The sequence below is a fragment of the Propithecus coquereli genome, unplaced genomic scaffold, assembly GCF_000956105.1.
Source record: "Propithecus coquereli isolate 6110/MARCELLA unplaced genomic scaffold, Pcoq_1.0 Scaffold27, whole genome shotgun sequence".
NCBI lineage: Eukaryota > Metazoa > Chordata > Mammalia > Primates > Indriidae > Propithecus > Propithecus coquereli.
In genome coordinates, this window is record NW_012148285.1 from 9,167,296 (window position 1) to 9,189,076 (window position 21,781).

The 21,781-nt window shown below is 48.5% G+C and overlaps 1 protein-coding gene across 1 annotated transcript in view; it reads left to right on the top strand.

The window, feature by feature from the left end:
- The window catches only part of SNX29 (sorting nexin 29), a 496,896-nt gene that overhangs the window by 72,349 nt on the left and 402,766 nt on the right, over positions 1-21,781 (top strand). Inside the window, exons 5-9 of the mRNA XM_012647575.1 lie at positions 3,755-3,935; positions 6,154-6,224; positions 7,394-7,642; positions 9,649-10,024; positions 16,633-16,751. Coding sequence (XP_012503029.1) covers positions 3,755-3,935; positions 6,154-6,224; positions 7,394-7,642; positions 9,649-10,024; positions 16,633-16,751 — 996 coding nt within the window. The remainder of the gene's footprint in view (positions 1-3,754; positions 3,936-6,153; positions 6,225-7,393; positions 7,643-9,648; positions 10,025-16,632; positions 16,752-21,781) is intronic.

Below are 21,781 nucleotides of genomic sequence, written 5' to 3' on the forward strand. Positions count from 1 at the left end.
TAGCTCCACGTAGTTCCAGGTTTACATGATTATTAGAGCTTCTACTTCTAGAAACTTCTTCCTTAAGGGATTTCAGACTTTGTGAGCCATATGATGTCCATCACAACTGCTCAGCTCAGCCCTTGCGACAGGAAGGCAGCCGAGGACAATATGTGAGCAAATGGGTGTGGCTGTGTTCCAGGAAAACTTTACTTACAAAAAAGGTTGCTGATAAATTGACCCTCAGGTCACAGTTTGCTGACGTCAGTTCCTGAAGGAGAGAAGGCCCTGCTAGCCGTGCAGGTGGGAGTTGTGGGGAGGACCTGTGGTCCAGGGCTGGGACTAGAGTGAGGCCAGTGAGATGCTCACTTTGGCCACAAAATTTAACGAGATGTCAAAAGACTCAGCAATCAGGATAAATAACATTTTCTTGCAATATTTAAAAAAATAAAAATTGAAGATGCCCTGCTGTGGCCAGGTAATTGCCCAGACTGGGTTACCTGCCCACCCCTGTGGGAGGGAGAGGTGAGGGCACTGCTGAACGCCACTCAGTTCCCAAGGAAGCAGTGGAACACATTTCCCCTAGGAATGCGGGTGCTGGAAGAAAGGAAAAAGGATGTCGTTTGCCTGCCTTAGTGCCTGGGCTTTTGGTGCAAGTGTAGTAATGATATTAACAGCTGTTTTTTCATTGAGTGCCAATTATATGCCAGGTGTGTTAATAATTATGGCTAACATTTATTGACTGCATTTATTGGATACACTTTACATGTATTCTTATTTCTCATTTTTTCATGATAGCAATCCTTAGAAGTAGGTACTGTTATCCCCATTGTACAGATGAGGAAAATAGAGGACAACATAAATTGCCCAAGGTCACATAATGCCTGAACTAGAATTTGTGCCAAGGTTTTTGTCTTTCTTCTGGTCTCCAGGGTATGAATTCTTGGCATCAATGAAAGTTGAGGCTTGATAGAAACTTTGCCAAAAGCCTGGTGCTATTAGTCTTCCTCTATTAACAAGTGCCCCACGGCAGCTCTCCTCAACACCCCTTTCCTGGCTCTTGCTCTTGTTGGCAATTGGCTTTCAGGTGTTGAGAGAATCCAAAGCCCTTGCCTGCTTTTGGAATTAACCTCATGTTTCAAAGCAGATCAGTATATATTCCCAGATTAAATTATGGACACTGCATGCGCTAATTGGCAGGTGAGCTGTACTTTAAATAGAACACATTAATTCTGGCAGTGGAAGCAGAGCCCTACTGGGATAATTCTTATCATCAGCATCGTTCTGACAAGCTTTAAAAGGATTCTGTAGCGGTAAGCAATTTGCAAAATTGAAAGGTGAAAACATACCGTAAAGCGTTCACGTGCATTCAAGGTCAGAGGGAGGTGAATGCATTTTTCAAGAAAGACTTGGTGCAGGTGAGAGTCATTTGATTTTAAATGTGATGGATATACAGATGGCTGTCCAGGCATTTCAAAACACATTATTGGCTGGCTGGCCCAGGGCATTACTGTCGGCAAATTCCCCCCGCCCTGGTTTCTGAGAGAGTCAGAGAGTAGAAAGAAGGCTGTTTTGTACAGCTGTGTGGTTTGGAGTGATCTGATGAGTCTGGGATTAGTTTGACATTTAGGGATTGAGACAGAAGATAGTCCTGAGTGACCTGCCCTGTTGGTGGAGTTTTCCGTCATTCTTGGGACGTTTATTCTAAATGATCCCAGAGGTTGGCTTGATCCACAAATACGTATGCATACCTGTACACACAAACGCACTTAGATGCTGTTAACACAAAAAGGAAAAGGGGAAGCCACACAAATGCCCTCTGCTAAGAAGGCAACTTACTAAGCAGATGGTGGCTGGGCATCGTGCTCAGCACTTTTCCTCCCTTTTCCCAGTTACCGCAGTAACCCTGGGAGACTCTGTACTTTTGTGTTTATTTTATGGGAGAGGAATCTGAGGCTTAGCATGGTTGAGTGACTTGCCCAGGGTCATTCGGTTGAATGATCTCTTCACCCGTTTGTCCTGCCCACTAGACTGGAAGCCCCTTAGGGGTGAGTCCTTGTTTCTGCCTGGTGGCCCCTAGCCTGGCCCAGTTCATGACTCACAGGAAGAGTGCAGTCTATCCTTACTAAGTTGAACTGAAACATTAGAGTGAAGTTACTAACTAGCTGTCCAGTTTCTGGAGATGTGTGTATTTGCATCCTTCTGGAAGGCAAATTCAAAGAGTGTCACATTGCAGAGGGGTCTTTGAGCCTGTTTAGCTCCTGGATTGGAAGCCACGTCTGGCAGCAGAGACTCAGCGTTTCCCCCCTTAGAATATTACTAAGCAGTTGTGAACATGATCATTTTGAAGATGGTAGAGTCCCCTCCTTTCACAAGGCAGTGTGATTTAGTGGTTTGCAGTGAGCTCTGAGGTCCCTTTCTGCCGCAGCGCTTACTAACCCTGTTATTGGACGAGTCACGTCCCTTGTCCAGGCCTCAGACCTGGTCTTCGACATGGACATGGCCTTGGTTGTTATGAGGTCAGATGTAAAGTGTTCACTGCAAGGACTGCTGCATAGTTAAAGCTCCATAAATAGTGGTTGCTGTTGCTGCTGTTGTTGGCAGCATGAAAAAGTGTCGATGTGCCAATGTTAAGTGAAGAAAATTGATCACAAAATTAGGTATGCACTAGAGTTACAACTGTGGAAAAAAAGTCTGTGTGCATGTGGGTAACAAAAGGTGGGATGTGAGGAGATACAGGTAGTTGTAGGAATGACTGACTTACGGATAAAAGCAAACTTTCTTAGGCTTCCCTTAAAGCGTTAAATCGGTCTCCATCCTCAGACCTAGTAATTCAGCGTATGGAAATCTTTCCTAAGGAACTAGACATTAGGACGATTATTTATGTATAAGGGTGCTCTTTGCTGTATAGAGGGAAAATTGGCAAGGTATCATGTCCTCGGTAGTAGAGAAATAGTTAAATTTTGTTTCACTGGGAAGCCATCAAAAATTGTGTTTCAAAGACTTTTAATTGTAATAGGAAAATGTTCATGATCTAGACAAGAAAATAAATGAATCAGGATACAAAATTTTATGTATATATGCATATACACTCATACAATATGATGTTGTATTATTTTCTTATGGCTGCTATAACAAATTAATGCAAAGTTGGTGGCTTTTAAACAGTATGGATCTATTCTCCTACAGTTTTGGAGGCCAGAAGTCCAGAATCCATTCCTTGCCTCTTCCAGCTGCCCTGGGCTGCCAGCATTCCTTGGCCGTGGCCACATCGCTCTCATCGTTGCTTCCCTGTTCACATCATCTTTTCCTCTTCTGTGTCAAATCTCTCCTGCCTCCCTCTTATAACGATACCTGTGATTCCATCAGCCCCGCTGGGATGGTCCAGGATAGTCTCCCAGTTTCCAGATCCTTGACTAATGGCAGTTGCAAGGACCCTTTTGCTGTGTAAGGTAACAGTCACAGGTTCCAGAGATTAGGACGTGGATATCTTCGAGGGTCATGATTCAACCTACCACAAATGTTGACTTTGTATAAAAAAGAAAAGTGAAGTAAAAAAGACTGGAAGGAAATTCTTGAAAATGTTAACATTGGTCATTTCTGAATGGTAGGTTTTAGGGTCATTTTTATTTTTGGTATGCTCTTTGGTATCTCCCACCTTTTCTGTGCTAAGGAAATATCCCTTTACAATCTGAAGAATTGCCTAGGGACTGTTACTGTAAAAACAATGAGCGTCCCAGGCCGAGTGACGCGGCCCCGTGCCCTCTCTCCCCAGAGCCCGTGTTCTGGTACTACGTGAAGGAGGTGCTCAGCAAGCACGAGCTGCAGCGCTTCTACTCCCTGCGCCACATCTCCTCCGACGTGGGCCGAGGCCGCGCCTGGCTGCGCTGTGCCCTCAACGAACACTCCCTGGAGCGCTACCTGCACATGCTCCTGGCCGACCGCTGCAGGCTCAGGTACCCGGGCCGGGACGGGTTCTGGGAGGGGGCTCAGCTGAGGGGCGAAGATCGAGGAATCTGGAGCCAGACGGTCTGGGTTTGCGTCCAAGTCCTTCCACCTGGGGCCAGTGGGTTCCCTCCTACAGCCCCCTGTGTTCAGCTGCGCTGTGGGGACCCTGGTGGGAGAATGAATGGAAGGGCTGAGCATGGACCTGTGGACAGCCAGCACTCACATCAACGTTTATTATCATGAAGGCTTGGGTGTGGGGAGAGCTGTTGGCTTAGGACACAGCTTGTTCTTCACTGGGTGGAATTTTAATTTGGGGGTTCATTCATTCAGTCACTCCCAAACTGACTGAAAAAAATATGGAAGTTTTGAGTTGGGGAAAGAATCCATTTGTTTTTATTAAAACTTCCTTCTATTATTATGTTTTTCTTGATCATGAAGTTCACTCTATCAGTTAGCATAGGTCAGGTTATGCTGCAATAATGAACACCATAAAATCTCCAGTGGCTTTTGACAACCAAGTTTATTTCTTCCTTGTGCTACATGTCTGTCATGGGTGAGCAGGGACATTCTCATCTCAGGGACTCAGGTGACTGGAGGCTCCATCTCTACATACGGTTTTGTGATTGCACAGGTGGGAAAAGGAGGTATAGTTGAACTATGCACTGGCTCTTAGATCTCCCGTCCACAGAGACACTTCCAGTGGTTTCATTGACCAGCACAAGTCACAAGGCCACCCCTGAGCTCAGCAGGGTGGGGAGGTACAACAGTTACTCCACAATGACAGGGAGAAGCCACCGAATATGAGTCAATGAAGGTATAAACAACCGCATTTCCTTAAAACAATTAAGAAATGCTGTAAAATCCACTGGGGTAAAAACTTAAATCACTCGTGAGTTACACCGAGATAACTCTGCAAACATGTTGGCATGTTTTTTCTGTTTTTTTGCCTGTACTCATGATGTCTCTGATATCTCTTGCTCTGGCTCTGGCTGTTAATAATATTTTCTCTCTGAGAATGGCGGACGAGGCATGTTGTTTTGTGTCCCCTGGTGATACAAAGGGACAGTGATTAATCCTGCCCTGGTTCCTTGAATGACTTCCACATCAGCAATGCCCAGATCTTCAGCAGTGAAATTCCATTTCATTCATGAAGGTGGCATCTCGTTAGTACTGCGATGTGTTCCCTCGATTTCTTACCTTACCATCTCTCTGTTCCCTAGCTCAGGTCCCCTCTTCTGCTGCTTCTGCTCTGTAGTCCCCTCTGTACCAGTAATTTCTTAGGTGTTCTGGGATTGCGCACTAGGGTTCTTAAAAATACCCTTGAAGTTCTCCCATTGGTGTTGCCCGTGACACCTTGCCCACTTGAATGGTAACACTCTGTGGGGCTGAAACGGGAGGGCTGAGGAACCAGGATGATTGATGCTGACCGCACCTGTATGTGCTGCTCAGGGTCAGAGTTGGGAAGCTGAGAACATCTGTACCTTCGGAGCATTAACCAGCTTTAGTTAAGGGGAACATCCTCATGTTTCCTCTTGTTTTGTTTTGTTTTGTTTTTTTGCCTGCAGAGTTTCTGCTGACATACTCGTGTTTCTTAAAATGAATTTTTATGAAGCTCTTTCCAGCAGATCATTTGCAGGTAGTTCAGTGTTACATACTCAGCATCAAAGTTTAATTTAACAATGAGAAGTTGAAGTGAGTCCAGCAATTAAGCATCACAGTTGGGCTGGGTGCTGTGGCTCAAACCTGTAATCCCAGCACTTTGGGAGGCTGAGGTGAGAGGATTACTTGAGGCCAGGAGTTAGAGACCAGCCTGGGCAACACAGTGAGACCCGCCACCCCATCTCTACAAAAAATAGAAAAATTAGTTGGACGTGGTGGTGTGCGTGTGTAGTCCCAGCTACTCGGGAGGCTGAGGAAGGAGGATCCCTTGAGACTTGGAGTTTGTGGCTGCAGTGAGCTATGATGACCGCGCTGCACTTCAGCCTGGGCAACAGAGTGAGACAGTCTCAAAACAAACAAACAAAACAAAATATTTGACCTTACCTTAACTGTACATGTTCAATCCTCTTGTTATAACCATAAGCTTCATAAGCAGAGACCTCAGACATACCATGTCCCTTCTGGGATGACCAGGCATGGCTCTTCTAGGGACCCATCTAATGGAACTGTCTGGTTAGTGGATGCAGAGAACCACCATTCAGAACTGTTTTCTCTTTCAATTTGCAGCGCTTTTTATGAAGACTGGTCTTTCGTGATGGATGAAGAAAGGTCTAGCATGCTTCCTACCATGGCAGCTGGTAAGCCTGGCCAAGGGCAGGAGCGATGGGCCTTGTGAAGCTTGGCGAGGAGAGGGGGCTGCCTTGGAGTGGATTTACAACCCCAAGGGATGCTGCGATTTTCTCTGCCACCATCCTTCCTTTACTGGCATTGAGTGTTGGGTCCCTTCATCTAGAATTTGATACCTCGGCAGAGAAAGCATGTGGTTGAAGGCGTTTGGTTGTGGCTTTGCAGGTGTAATTTAAATTGGGGGGATTTGGAGGGGGGAGACCACCTTTGAGTCCTGGCTCTTCCTCATGCTGGCTGGAGACCTGGGGCAGATCCTGTGAGCTTCGTTACCTTTACTTTCTTCCTCTGCGAGGCGGGAATCATGATAGCTCAGCAGTCACCTCTGCAGGCTGTGAGAGAACCACGTGTGATAAACAGTCTCATACAGGGTTTGTCAGCATGAAGGTCCTGGATTGACGTCACTTGGTGGATTGTTAAATTGTTTGCCATTTGACTCTCACTCACAGAGAGAGATGGAATCAACTGGACAGCAGGGGGAACTTGCTTCTTTCTTCCAACTTCTTTGTTGCCTCCTTTTTTGCCCCTGAAAGTTTACACTAAGTCCCACATGTCTAGGGTTACTCTTGTCCATTGATGAGGAAAAGTCATGGTTTGACTGTGATTTCCTTTGTAGGCTGTAAGATAGCGGTGTAAGTTTTTGCCTAAAGTATTCATGATGATGTAATCAGTGCATGTTTTTGCTGCTTATGGAACTGAATGCTTTTGGTGGGTGACTGTGTTTAACACTCATAACCCTGTGAGGGAGATGACTTTGTCTTCACCTTACAGATTATGAAACTGGAGCTCAGAGAGATTAGAAATTGCTTGACCAAGATCTCGTAGCTAGAAAGCAGCAGTGCAGGGATTCAACCCCAGGCAGCCTGACCTCAGAACTTGTGTCTTTCCCTCCTCCTGGCTGACTTATTTGTATTTGTCTTCCTGGCTGTTAGGGAGAGAATCTGGAAAGACTCAACTCCCACAATAGCTGGTGTCTACTGACCCCGGTTTTGTAGAAGGTTTTATAAACGTTCAAGATTGGTGTGTGTCCGCTTGAGTGCTGTATCGTCTGCAGCTTGTTTCTCGTGTTGGAGGCATGACCACTCAACAGCAAACACTCCAGACTTTTCCCTTTTTCGGACAGGTCTGAACTCCATCCTCTTCGCAATTAACATTGACAACAAGGATTTAAATGGGCAGAGTAAGTTTGCCCCCACCGTCTCGGACCTCTTGAAGGAGTCAACGCAGAACGTGACCTCCTTGCTGAAGGAATCCACGCAAGGAGTGAGCAGCCTTTTCAGGGAGATCACAGCCTCCTCTGCAGTCTCCATCCTCATCAAACCCGAACAGGAGACCGACCCCCTGCCCGTCGTGTCCAAGAACGTCAGTGCCGGTGAGCAAGAACGGGCACTTGAGGTGGAACAGGGCCATTAAAAGGATAGCAGAGTGTGGCTAAGGTGGATACACCTTGTCGTCTGAAAGTCGTTCCAAGGGGAATGAAATCGGATGCACTTGCATTTTCAGTTCACATTTTCGTGTATTTTTCTTACCCTCATTCACTCTAGAAGGGGCCGATGACCTTACTTATATGTGAAGATCAGAGGTAGAACAATGAACAGGTCAGTCACAGCAAACTGAAGGTGAAGCTGTGAGAGTCTCAGGAAGCCGGATGAGGTTGATCTTCACTCATTTATTCCTTCATCCATCCATTCCTTTGTTCATTCATTGTGTTCTCTGTCCTAGGCAGAAAGCGGAGGAACAAAGACACATTGCCGGCACTCAGCCCACAGTCTCCTTTGGGAAGGGTGGGGGTAGGCAGTTAGTGACATATTATATCAATAATTTACTATCCTCGGGATAGATGGGGTGAAACCAAGCATGTGGTGCTGTGGAGAATGTGTACCGCTGGGCTTGCCTTTGTTGGGGATGACATTTAAGTGGAGGCCTGAGGGAAGGGAGGAATTCATCAGCTTTGATTCTAGACTATGGGGAGGCCAAAGAAAGTTGATTCAGTTGAGATTAATATTGCAGGAAGTTTATAATACTCCTTGAGGCTTCTAGGACATTAGGATGTTGCTGCAGCAAAATTGGAAATTTTGGGTTTAGGTGCTTAGTGCTGGTATTCTCCAGTCTCTTCAGCAAGGCAGGAGTCCTGGCCATCCCTTTGGAATTACTGATGGTGAAAACTTGGAATCCGTAGGTTCTTTGGTGCACCATGACTTTGTCTCCCTTGCCCTCTCCTCCTCCAGCAGAGACCCAGTGAATGACGTAGGAAACAGGACTCTTGTGGGCTTTGTGTAACACGGACTGAAATTTTTATACCCAGAGGAGTGTCGGTCCCACCTGTCTTTGCAACTCTGCTTCTGAAATCATCTCTGAGTTGGGGCACACTGGTGAGGTGTCACCATATCACACCTTGGTTTAGATGGATTGGATTTTTGGGCATTGGCTCAAAGTGTCTCTTATCCAGGTTTGATGATTAAACTGGGTGAAGAAACAGGCTCATCTCAGCACTGGTCACTAAGGCAGCCTTGATTTCTGTTTCAAGTTAGCCTTTGCTGTGTAACAAATGACTCAAAAAAAAATGTAGTGGCTTAGAGCCACCATGGTTATTTATTTATTTTTTTAATGATTCTGTGGGTTGGCATGGTGGTTCCGCCGGTTTCCCTTGGGCTCACTCATGGGGCTGCCTTTAGCTGGTGGCTGAGCTGCAAGATTACTCTCCTGTTGAAATTGGTGCTGGGCAATTCAGTTCTATCCATGGCCTCTCACCCTCCGGTAAGCTGGACTGGCTTCTTCACGTAGCAGTGTCAGGACAGCAGTCCAAGAGGGCAAAGGCAGAGCTGTGAGATCCCTTGACTCCTCAGCTCTAGAACTCGCACAGTTATTTCTGGCACATTCCTTTAGTAAAAGCAGAGCACTAAGCCAGCCAAATTCAAGGGGTGCAGGATAGACAGCACCTCCGCATGGGAGAAGCAGCAGAGTCCCGTTGTGAGGGATATCACACAGGGATGGGAGGAATTCCTGGCTGTCACACAATTGACTGCAACCCCTAACTGGTTTTCCTGGTCTCATCTATTAGCTGTGAGACTATTTTCCAAAGTGAAATAATAGAGATCATTTTAGAAACGGCAGCATCCTTCAAATCAAAGTGACCGCTTAGAAGGAATGATTTTAACACATGCTCTGATGTGTTTATGTAAATCAGAGGAAGAGGCCTATGTCCATTTTCCTCAGTCGTCTGTAGACAGATTTTTATCAGGATTTTAAAAAAATCTGACTTTATCTTACAATGTATTTCTCAGCAGAGTAATCTTTTCTGTAACCCAGAGGTGAGTTGGCTCCATCATCCTTTTGTTTTGCTCATGTTTTTCTTACACCGTGTCCTTTTTTGTCCAGATGCCAAATGTAAAAAGGAGCGGAAGAAGAAGAAGAAGGTGACCAACATCATTTCATTTGATGATGAGGAAGATGAGCAGAACTCTGGGGATGTTTTTAAAAAGGTACCTGGAGCAGGCGAGAGCTCGGAGGAGAACTCTGACCGCTCCTCTGTCAATATCATGTCGGCCTTCGAGAGCCCCTTCGGGCCAAATTCCAACGGAAGTCAGAGCAGTAACTCATGGAAAATCGATTCTCTGTCTTTGAACGGGGAGTGTGGGTACCAGAAGCTCGATGTGAAAAGCATCGACGATGAAGATGTGGATGAAAACGAAGATGACGTGTATGGGAACTCGTCGGGGAGGAAGCGCGTGGGCCATTCAGAGTCGCCTGAGAAGTAAGTTCCTCTCGAGCTCTTAATGAAGGGGGTTACATTACCTGTTTTCTCTTTCTACAGTATTGGGCCGAATAAGAGTATGAGTTTTGTATTTGTGCAGGGCATTATTCATTTTTCAGGTCTATATTTAGGAGGAAGGAATGTTAGCCTGCTCTTCTCCTGAGAACCAAGACAGAGGAAGGGAGTCTATTTGAAGGTACTTATTACAAACTGAATGTCAGATGTGTGCCTTGAGATTCTTTATGTCCGTGCCTTTTGTTTTTGTTGATTGGATTTTCCCCACATCTCTAACTTGACACTAACATGGGAAGCTCAGGACTAAGACAGGGTTAGTCTAGAACCGTGGTACCCACTCCCTGGGCCTCGGACCAGGACTGGTCTGTGGCCTGTTAGGAACTAGGCCACAGCTGCTCCCCATCGCTTGCATCACTGTCTGAGCTCTGCCTGCTCCCACCCAACCCCCCAAATCCTCCCTGCCCGTCTATGGAAAAATTGTCTTCCATGAAACTTAGGAACCTGGCCGCACAATAGGACGTGAGCAGCAGGTGAGCAGGCAAAGCTTCATCTGCATTTACAGCTGCTCCCCATCACTCACATCACCACCTCAGCTCTGCCTCCCCCACCGCCCCATGTCTGTGGAAAGATTGTCTTCCATGAAACTGGTCCCTGGTGCCAAAAAGGTTGGAGACCATTGGTCTAGACAATAGTTGTGGGCTGGTAATTTCTGCATTTATCTACAGGGGTATGAACAGCAGTAACTTACTGTACTTGTTGCCTTAACACTGGCGTTGCTATAGATTTATTCCTATGGAAGGGGCTTGATGCATGTGAAGGCTGGAAGCATAGTAAAGACCTTGAATCTTTGAATCCAGACAACCTGGCCTGGGTGCAGTGTTGTCCTAATCATGGCTACTTCAAAACAGAGTCCATTAGAGTATAAAATGAATACACAGAAACGTGTCTTTCTGTAAGCCTAAAATCTCATGGTATTATTAAGGCTGTGGCATGTCTCTATCCCTAAGCTTTGCATTTTCATGTTATTTTAACATTAGGATTTTTTCCTTTCTGATGAGACTATGCCTATTTTTGTTTTTTTGCGTTTACTGTAGCCCTCATTCACACAGATACTTGTGTGAGTAGTATTACCTTATTGATCATCTGTGATATGCCAGATGCTGCAACGTGCTTCATATACCTTATTGTAATTCTTAAAGCAACCTATCCCGTTAGTGGGCATTACCCCTATTTTACAGATGAGAGAACAGGATTCCAAAGAGAATTGAGATTTGTCAAAGCAATTGGCAAAAATGGGATTTGGGTTCCGATGTGCTGTACTCTAAAGCTTATAGTATCAAATATTTTTCATGTTTCTACTTACCTATGAATGTCGATTGGTTGATGTGATGGTTAATTTTGTGTGTCACCTTGACTGGGCCACAGGATGCCCAGATTAGACTTTATTTCTGGGTGTGTGTGTAAGGATGTTTCTGGATGAAGTTAGCATTTGAATCAGTGAATTTAGTATTAATAGATTGCCCTCCCCAATGTGGGTGGGCCTCATCCCATCCATTGAGGGCCTGAATAGAACAAAAACTGCCAGCTAGCTTGAGCTGGGATGTCGATTTTCTCCTGCTCTTGGACTAGGATTTACACCCTCTGTTCTCCTTGTTCTCAGGCTTCAGACTTGGACTGAATTTCACCACCAGCTTTCCTGGGTCTTCAGCTTGCAGACTGCAGATCACGGGACTTCTCGGCCTCCATAATCATGTGAACCGATTCCTCATTGTAAATCTGTGTCTGTGTATCTCTGTATCTCTGTCTATTCACACATGCACTGGTTCTGTTTCTCTGCAGAACCCTGACTGCTAGTTGCTATTCGGCCAGATCAACATGCCATGACGTGCAGAGGGTTTCCCCACTGCTGAGTATTTAGTTGTTGTTTTATTGCCTTTGCTTATTGTATCAGCTGTTCCAAGATGAACATTTTCATGCACAAGGCTTTTTTCCCTACTGAATTATTTGTAGCGCAGCTTTTCAGCTGCACTGTTCTTGCTCACAAGGTATGAATGTTTTCATACCTGGGAATCAAGTCCCGTGACCTGCTGTATTAGTCAGGGGCTCACCCGAGAAACAGAACCAATGGGGCTGTGTGTGGATGTGTGTGTCTCCCCCTCCCTCTTGCTCTTACTCTGTCTCTGTGTGCCTCGCTCTGTCCCTCCATCTCTATTTGTCTGTTTCTGTCTGTCTATCTCTCTTTTGATTTATTTTAAGGAAATGGCTCACATGATTATGGAGGCTGGCGAGTCCGAAATCTGCAGGGTTGCCTGGCAGACTGGAGACCCGCAGTTCAAATGCAGGGGCAGTCTGCTAGCAGAATGCCCTCTTCCTCTCGGGAGGTCAGTCTTTTTCCTAGTGAGGCCTTCCACTGCTTGGATGAAGCCCACCCACCCACATTATGCAGGGCGATCTGCTTTACTCAAAGTCTACTGATTTAAATGTTAATCTCATCTAAAAAATATCCTCACCAAAAAATCTAGAATAATGTTTGACCAAATATCTAGGTACCATGGCCCAGCTAAGTTGACACATACGATTAACCATCACAACTGCTTCTAATTCTCAATCTGGGCCTTTGGGAAATGCCACTTCATCCTGTGGATCTCCAGGAAAGTGTGTCTCTGAGTTGACTCACTCCCTGGGTGTTTTGGCCCCAAACAGTCATTCCTCTTCCTACCCCGCTGGTGCCTCGGAGTGGAGCCCAGAGGGTGAGGCCAGCGTGTGAGCCAGGGCAGCCGCTGGCATTGTGATGTGTAAAAGCACAAACAGTGCTGGGTGACCTTCACAGGGGCCTGGGCCCTCCCAGGCCATGGGGCCTCTTGCAGACTGTGGACAGCCCCTCCCGGCATAAAGGGGGATCCTGACTGAACATTCTGCAGAGCAGCCTGGGCAGGAGCAGAGGCACGATGAGATGGCCTACTGAGTAATACTGGGGTTTTGATGCTAAGCTAATGTTCACAGGAAAGGTCTAGGAGGCTGGCACCCAGCAGGTATGTGAGGGGAGTGTGGCCAGGACCAGGAGAAGCTCACTGTGGATTTGCTGTAGCCTCTGGCAAAGTCCAGTTCTCCTGTTGTCTTTATGATGATCTGTTGGCCAAAAATTGGGCCTGTTCTTCTGTTTACTGGTAATTAAACCACTTCTTTGATGCCCGAGGAAAAATTTTGTTCCTCCCACCTCAATATTTATCACAAGTGCTGGCTTTGCTTTTTTTGTTTTTCTTCAAAAGGGATAGTGTCTTTATTATTGACAGAGGTTTTTCTATCACTTTATGTGCGCTCTGTGACACTAGTAGGGAAGTCAGGGGGAAAACCTAATTCAAAAAGAATTACAAATATATGGAAAGATGTTGCATCTCACTAGCAGTTAAGCAAATGCAAAGTTAAACAAGACACTGTAATTTGCCCACGATATTTGCCAAGAGCCCTGGGTTCCTGCCCTGCTGGAAGGGGCGGGCTTGCTCTCAGTGGGGCCTTAGTTGCAGGCACGCAGTAGGTGCTCACCACATGCCTGTGTGATGAATGAGGTGGCAAGGGTGGGGCACAGGGGCTGTCTTAGCCCTGTCTGTAGTCAGCTGGTAGCAGTTAATGGCCCTGGGGGAAAACAGTCTAACTAAATGTCAGGAACCTTAGATGTTTACCCCACTTGATTTAGTAGTTCCACTGCGGAGACTCTGCCCTGAGGATGTACCCTCAACTTGGGGGGGAATGTGACCGCATCTGGATTCCAAAGTCCTTATTCAGAGAAGCAAAACACTGGTGCTGACCTAAATGTGCAACCACAGGGGTATAGTTAGCAGCAGAGTATTTCGTAGTTTATGTCTTAACATCTTAATGCTTAGGGTCTTAAACTTCTCAGATGATGTCTAAGGGTATCCAGTGGTATGAAGATGAGCTAATGAAGAAAAAACAAGATATAAAATTCCGCTTCAGTTCTGTTTAGTTTCATTACAATTGTGTAAAGAAAAGTGTGCACAGCAAGAACGAAAAAAGACCCTCAAGAGACTGTGTCTGACCCAGTTGTGTCTTGGGTAATGTGGCCATGGGTGTTTTTCTTTTCTTTTGTTTTTGGCATTTTCTAGGTTTTGAAATAAGTGCCTTAATTTTCCTAATGAAAAGCAACACTCATGTTTTTCAGCCAATCATGGCGCCATATACTCAGGCATCTCTGCCTCAGGAATCTCTTTCACGTAACTCATCTTGGGACAGTGGCCCTCGGGCCCACTTTTTCTTGGGTTCCCAACTTCATCCTGTCAGGGGCCTGGCCTCACCTTGCAATCCCATGTGTTACAGGGAAGTGGCAAGAATTGTCTCAGAACTGAGCAGAAAATCCCACCTGCCTGGAGCCAGTGGAGTGCCGGGGAAGGAACTGGCTGCTTTTGGTGACTCTGGGTGTCTGCCCCTTGGTCCCAGCTGCTGGATCAGAGCCTCAGGGGATCGTGGCGGGGTGGCTCTGAACAGATTCTAGAGGCACAGCCAGGTTCATCTGAGACTTGGCCCAAGTCGGGTTCTGCTGCCAGGATGGGTGGGAGTCTGCTGTCTGAAGTCTCACAGCGTTACCTGCAGGATTAAATGATACATTTTGTAGGATTCTGTTAGGATTATTTCCTCCTGTGTTTCTCCCTCGGTGCCAAATGTCTGACCAAAAGCTAGAGAGGGCTGAAAGGAGACTCTCTACCTGTCAAGCCTCTAAAAGAGGAGCTGGCATACGATGCCTGCAGGCCAGATCTGCCCCCAAGCTATGAATGGTGGTTGCATTTTTAAAGAATTGTAAAGAAATACCACCAAAGATGAGTGTCACAAAGCCTGCAATATTTACTGTCTGGTCTTCTACAGAAAAAGTGTGTTGCTCCCTACTGTAAAATAAAGAAAAGCTGTGTAAGTAATATCACCTGGTAGACAGGAGGCAGGTGACCGGTTTGTAATTGGATCTGGAGGACCTAGGCTCCAGTCCTACAGTTTGGGTTCTGTTGCTTATGGCTGATGACCTTGACCTTGGACAAGCCACATCATCTCCGAGTTCTTGTTCCCTTTTTCCCCACCCCCCCTTTCCTTCCTCTGTTAAGTAGGTATGATTACAATCTGCTTTGGTCCTCTTTACAAAGTGATTTTATAGACTTTAAAGTACAGTTGAGCCAGCCTGGCACGGTGGCTCACGCCTGTAATCCTAGCATTCTGGGAGGCTGAGGCGGGAGGATCCCTTGAGCTCAGGATCGCTGGAGCTCAGGAGTTTGAGACCAGCCTGAGCAAGAGCAAGACCCTGTCTCTACTAAAAATAGAAAAAATTAGCCGGGTGCAGTGGCACATGCCTGTGGTCCCAGCTGCTCGGGATTGCTTGAGCCCAGGAGTTTGAGGTTGCAGTGAGCTATGATGATGCTATTGTACTCTGGCCTGGGTGACAGAGCGAGATTCTGTCTCAGAAAAAAAAAAAAAGTACAGTTGGCCCTCTGCTTCTGTGGATTCAACCAACGGTGATTCAAAAGTATTTGAAATAAATAATAAAATATAACAATATAATAAAAATAATACAAATAAAACACAGTATAACAACTATTTCGTGGCATTTACATTGTATTATGTATTATAAGAAATCTAGAGATGACTTAAAGTACATATATGGGAGGATGTGCGTAGGATTTAGGCAAACACTACACCATTTTATATAAGGGACTGGAGCATCCTTGGATTTGGGGGCTCCTGGAACCAATCCCCTGCGGATACTGAGGGATGACTGTACTATATAAATACAAATTGGTATTTATTAGTATTTGCTGATTGCAAATGCTGCATCGGGCAAATACTCTGTCAGACAAACTCAGCTGAACCAGCCTGGCATGACAAAGATTGTGCATGTTGGTTTTGTCCTTTGTGAATAAAGTGACAATGTAACAGATCATATGAGCCTGGTTAATACTTGAGCTGAGCCTGTCTCTTGGAGGGGACCCGGTCAGGACCTGGTCTGATGCTGTCCTTTTACCCACGAGGGTCTGAGAACCAGTGAGGTGCAGCCACACTAGCCCCAGGTCAGGTGGCTGCCATCATTTCAGAACCCGGAGCACGGGTGCTTCCTCCTGCCTCGGCCGGTTGCACACCCAGTTCCACCCCCTTCCTCTCTCTGGCTCCTCCTCTTCCCTCAGGTGCCTGGGCTGCCTCCAGCTCTCTCCTCAAACCTCCTCCTTCAAGGCAGCCTCCCCCGACCTTGCAGACCAGCTCCTCGAACGTGAGCTGCCATTTTATACCTTCTCGCGGGATTATTTGATTCATGTCCATTCCCGCTCCTCTCCCCACTAGATTGTCAGCTCCATGAGGGCAGGATAAACAGTCTGCTGCCTCTTCACCCTCTGTAGTGAGCACAGTGCCTGGAATATAGTAGGTGCTCAGTAAATACTGGTTGAAAGAACGAATGCAAGAGGTCTGGATCTGGGCTACAAGCTCCGACTCCCAGCCCACGCCATGGCCTGGTCAGTTTGCAGGAGGGCACTCGTGGATTCCCAGCAGGTGTTTGTGGTGAGTCATGGGCCTTCAGGTCACACAGCTGTATTCTTTCACCGCAGGCCGCTGGACGGGAACACCTGCCTCTCCCAGATGCACGGCTGGGCTCCGCTGCATGTGCTGCATGGTGACGCTGACATCCTCTTCCCCGTCAGTGGAGTGGGCTCCTACAGCCCAGCAGGTGGGTGTTTCTGACCACTCTTTTCCTCCAGTAGGAGCCGTGGCTTTGAGAACCAGCAGGAGTGTCTGAGTCACCCGCACAGGTAGGATTGGGAGCCTGGAGGCGTGGGGCTCAGGCTAAGCTGGGGCTTCTTGAGATTCAGAAGTGAGAAGGGCTTGGCTTCTTTCTCTGAACCTGGGTGTCTTGAGCTGTTCTTGGCAGAGCGGGTGTTGGGCTGAACCGGGGGCCACCAGGCCTGTGTTATCCCCTCACCAGTGGCTTGAACTTGGTCCTGTAAAAGTTGACCATAAATAGTGACCATTATTTTGCCTCTTAAGAGATGGGAGAAGGTGAGTGAGCTCCCGTCTGTGAAGGCCCTGGCGCCCCGACAGAAAGTGCTTGGGGATCAGGAAGTAGTTTGGTTCAGACCTGCCTTTTGTCGTGGGTGTTTCCATACCGTTCCACGCTGTTGAGCACGCTCGTGTGTGGTTTGTTATTGTTTTCTTTAGCTAGAGCAGGTGGGGGGTGGGGCGTGGTTGAGCTTGGCTGGCCCCCTGGGATGGGTGTGCAGTGTAGCTGGCATGGTGTCTGGCACAGAGAAGTGCTCCGTTGCTGTCACTGCCGCCGGAGCACCACCGGGTCAGAGAGGCCTCCGCCTGACTGACTTAGGGGCTTTCTTGTTTTCCTAGGAAACAAATGTCCCTTCTCTGGGCCTAGATTTAGGAAACCATAACTGGGGCCCACCAATTGCTCAGCTGTTGAAATTCTGAACTGGCTGAAAGACTATTCTTTTCCTAATTTTTAATTTTTTTTTTTATTTTTTAGGCAAGGTCTCGCTCTGTTGCCCCAGTTAGAGTGCAGTGGCATCATCATAGCTCACTGCAGCCTCCAATTCCTGGGCTTATGTGATCCTCCTGCTCAGCCTCCTGAGTAGCTGGGACTACAGGCATGTGCCACCATGCCTGGCTAATTTTTTAATTTTTTGTAGAGATAGGGTCTCTCTATGTTGCTCAGGCTGGTCTCAAACTCCTGGCCCGAAGTGATTCATCTGCCTCAGCCTCCCAGAGTGCTAGGATTTCAGGCATGAGCCACCGCACCCTGCCTGATAGACTATTCTCGTCACTTGGCAGGGAACAGAAACCTATTCACACCAGCTCAAGCCCAGAGACGGGTGGGGACATTCACAGCAGCAGGACAGAGTGGGGGTCAGACGCAGGCCCAGCCCTAGAAAGCTGTGTGAGTTTAAGCAAGTTTCTTCCCAAGTGTCAACATTCCTGCCTGTAAAGTGAGGCTGATGAGTCCACGGCTGAGGACTTCTGTCTGTCAGTGTCTTCATCTGGAAAATGGGGGTGATCGCGATGGTGGTGGGCAACACTGACGGAGGAGCGAGAGGGGATCCGGGGGAAGCCACATGAGTAGGGTGATCACCCCACCAAGTCGAGAGAGTCCCCTCCACTCCAGCGTCCCGGCTCCCAGGCTGCGGACAAGATGTCACGTCATATCACCACTGCAGGAAGCTCGAAGTGGGTCCAGCACTGCAAAGCGATCGGCCCGATGATCTCACCAGCTCCGACTGCAGCCCTGCGAGGAAGGGTGGTTATTATTATATCACCTTCCTCTGCGATGGTGGTGAAAAGTCCCTGACTTAATCCGGGAAAATGCCAGGCATGTGCTAAGGCCTCACGTGCCTCCGCCACGTGACCTTCCATACCTACCGGAACTTCTCCCTGGGTCTCAGTTGAGGTGACAGTGACAGTCTGGTGGGCCTAGCTCCCGTCCGCACGCCAGGCCACAGAAGTCCTGCATCTCTGGACTGTCCGTGGTCCAAACAGCCAAGGGTTGGGGCGACAGTCACCTTACCGATGTCCCTTTAGCAGCAGCGTAGATGCAGGCAGAGTGTCTGAGAAGCGGTGCGGGCTTGGAGGGAGCAGGTGGTCCCAAAGAGTCTGGGGCCACTGAGGAGTCTGGGTGTTTGTTCGCGGCCTCCAGCTCATGATTCAGTCCCCACTTGCTTTGCCTCATTCCCCACCCTGGGACCGTGTCGTTTGGCCCACGAGTCATCGCTGGGCGGTGAGGTGCACGCAGTGGGCTGTCTGCTTTGTTTCAGTGGCTCCGATGGCGGCTGCTCTGCGCCATTGCTGTTCCGAGCACCTCGGGATTGGCTGTACAGGATGCAGCGGTCTTCCTCCCCTCTGGGCTTTCCGTAGGCTAGTGTCTCTGGGGAAAGTAGCTCTCCTGTGGCCTCTAGGGTCCTCGAGAGAAGGCTCCCCGGCAGATTTCCTGTGGTCCCCCACCTGGCTGTCAGCTCCCAGACCGAGTCTCCATCTTGTCACCCTCGATGGGACCTGGGCTCCAGCGTATCTCGGTTACACGCACCAGAGATGATGTGTGTGAGCCAGCCTGCCAACGTAACCAAGCTGCCAGGAGGCTTGTAAGCTGCGACAGCCCGCGGGGAAAACGCGCTGTGCTCTAGAGCCGCGTGGAGATACTGGAATCGGATCTAGGGGAAATTGGTGACCTGATTGGAATGCCAAGTCGCGTCAAGTCCCTCCTGGCCCAGCGCCCCATTTGCATGGCGGTGCCGGACCAGGTGGTGCTGAGACTCGGCCTGCCTGCCAGGGCGGACACTGCCAACATCTCTGTCCGAGACTCCTTTCCTTTCGCTCTGTCTCTGCCTCGGGTCCCTTCTGATGGACACCCTGTGACCGTAGCGACGTTCCCACCTCCCCCTCATTCTGGCTGAGGAGCCGGTTTGTCCTTGGATGGTGACTTCACGCGTAGAGGGCTCCTCACCTTAGGAGACTTTTCAGTCATCTTTGAAAGTGTTGGTGCCTTTGCAGTCGCTGCCCTCGGGTAGTTAGAGATAGCGGGCGGGGGAGGCAGAAAGGGAAGAGGCGCGTGGCTGCAGGGTGATTTTTGCAGCTGAGCCTTGAGGGAAGAGAGAAACGGGAACCTTGAAAGGCATTCTTATCCTTCTGAATCTTGGAAGAGGCAGTGTGTGGTTCAGGGGGTGTGATTTGAGCTGCATGTCTTGGGTTAGGGAGCGAGTCAGACAAGGGCGACGCCAGCTCAGGTCACAACACGAAACCCAGACAAGCCGATGGAGGATTAGACACAACAGTGATTCCTCTGGGTGTGCGTTGTCTACAACCGAGCAAAGCAAATTGACCAACGTCTTGAGGCTGCAAGCAAGGGAGAGCTCCGAAAGTTTCTCTTGTGTGAGAATAATAAACGGAGGTGAGAAAACACCCGTTACCACTCATTTGAAATATGACAATGTGATCGCTCGTCTCCTCACTGAGGGTCCTGTCTTTAGTGCTGGGTTTTAGTAAATGCTCAGCCAATTTCTGCGGGCCTTCTTAGGTTCATTTGAAACCTCAGGTCCTCAAGCCCTTTCTCTGACTCTAAAGTTCTTCAGTTTCTCATGTTCTAACCTTGGGTCTGTGGCCTTGTTCCCCGAGGTCGAGGAGGGACTGTGTGGTAGCACTGCCCTGATCTGATATGGTTGACTTTAATGCTTGGCTCTTAGAGTTTTATTGTTCCGAATGTCGTGATATTTCGGTGGCTGGCAGGGTGCCGCGTTCCCAGCACGCTTAGGTCGGCCGTGTGCCGCTTGGGGTTCGTGGTTTTCTTTATTCAATCATCTCTCACTCCTCCTCTGTGCCATGCATCGTACTGGGCTCTGGGGATGTGAAGGCGCATCCCACCTGGATGCATGCAAGAGGGGACAGGGGACATCATTTCAATAACGGATAGAGAAAGGAATGACTGTTTTTACCACCCTGTTCTAACTCATTATCATCTCCTGCCTGGGCTGTTGCAAAATAGCTTCTCAACACACTGTCACCTTCTACCCTCATCCCCTACCCCTGGGCATTCTTTGTTTAGCAGCCAGAGTGATTTTTTTAGAATATAACCAGATTGTATCATTCCCCTGCTCCAAACCCTTCTACTGCTCTTAGGATAAAATCCAGAATCTTCACTGTGGCTACCGGGGCCCCAGCTAACCCTATACCCTTACCTCCTTCCATTTCCTCTTTGCGTGGTGCCCCTGGCGGCCACACTAGCCTGCTTCCACTTCCTCACACAGCCGTGCCCTTTCTCTCTGCACGTGCCTTCTGCACCCCCGGGTGCATCCTTCAGGTCGCAGCTCAAGCGTTGCTTCCTTCGAGAGGGCTCCTCTGACACCTCCTCAGACAGGTCAGGCCCGTGTTTCTTGTGGTCAGGAAACCTTGTGTGTCTCTGTTGCTCTGATTTCAGCTTGGAATGATGATTTCTGCAATGGCTTGACAGAGGCTGTTCCCCCTACTCATCTGTGAGGTTTATGAGGGCAGGACCATGTCCGTCCAGCTCCCAGTGTGACCCTGGACAGTGCCGTGTCTGGCCAGTGCTGGGCCCACAGCTGGGGCTCAGCGAACCTTTGCTGGGGGGGTGGATGGGTGGATGCAGTGGGCGGAGAGCGGCGCGTGCTGTGGGCAGTGATGCGTGGCGTTGGAAACGTGATAATCTGGACGGAGGACACAGTGTGGACAAAGGCGTAGAGGCAGGAACGCCAGGAGGCGTAGAGGCAGAAGCAGGCATTTCGGATCCGCTGGATGAGAGCCTGGGAGCTGACGTGGGACAGGGCTCAGCTCTCCCACTGGGCAGACCGGGGTTCGCGACCTCGCACTTGTTAGCTGTGACCTTGGACGTGTCACTTACATTCTCAGGGTCCGCTTCCTCATCCGTAAGATTAGGATAACAGCAGTGCCTGTCTCCCAGGGGGCACAGGGATGAGACAGTCTATGTTTGTGCATCCCAGCGTGTCAGGCTCACTTCAGGTGCGAGCGGTCGTCGTGGCTGTGCCGTGTGAAGGGGCCAGTGGGGAGTCACCTGGGGCCGAGTGGATATCACGTCAGGTGGAGGGTGTTGGCCTGTACTCCGGCTGTGAATTGCCACTGTGTAGGTTGGGGTCCCTGTCTTTGCTTCAGGGAATGGCATCTGTCAGCCATGTGTCAGATTAGCACGGATGACACAGAGTGGAGGGACCTGCTGCAGAAGGCCCCGAGGGG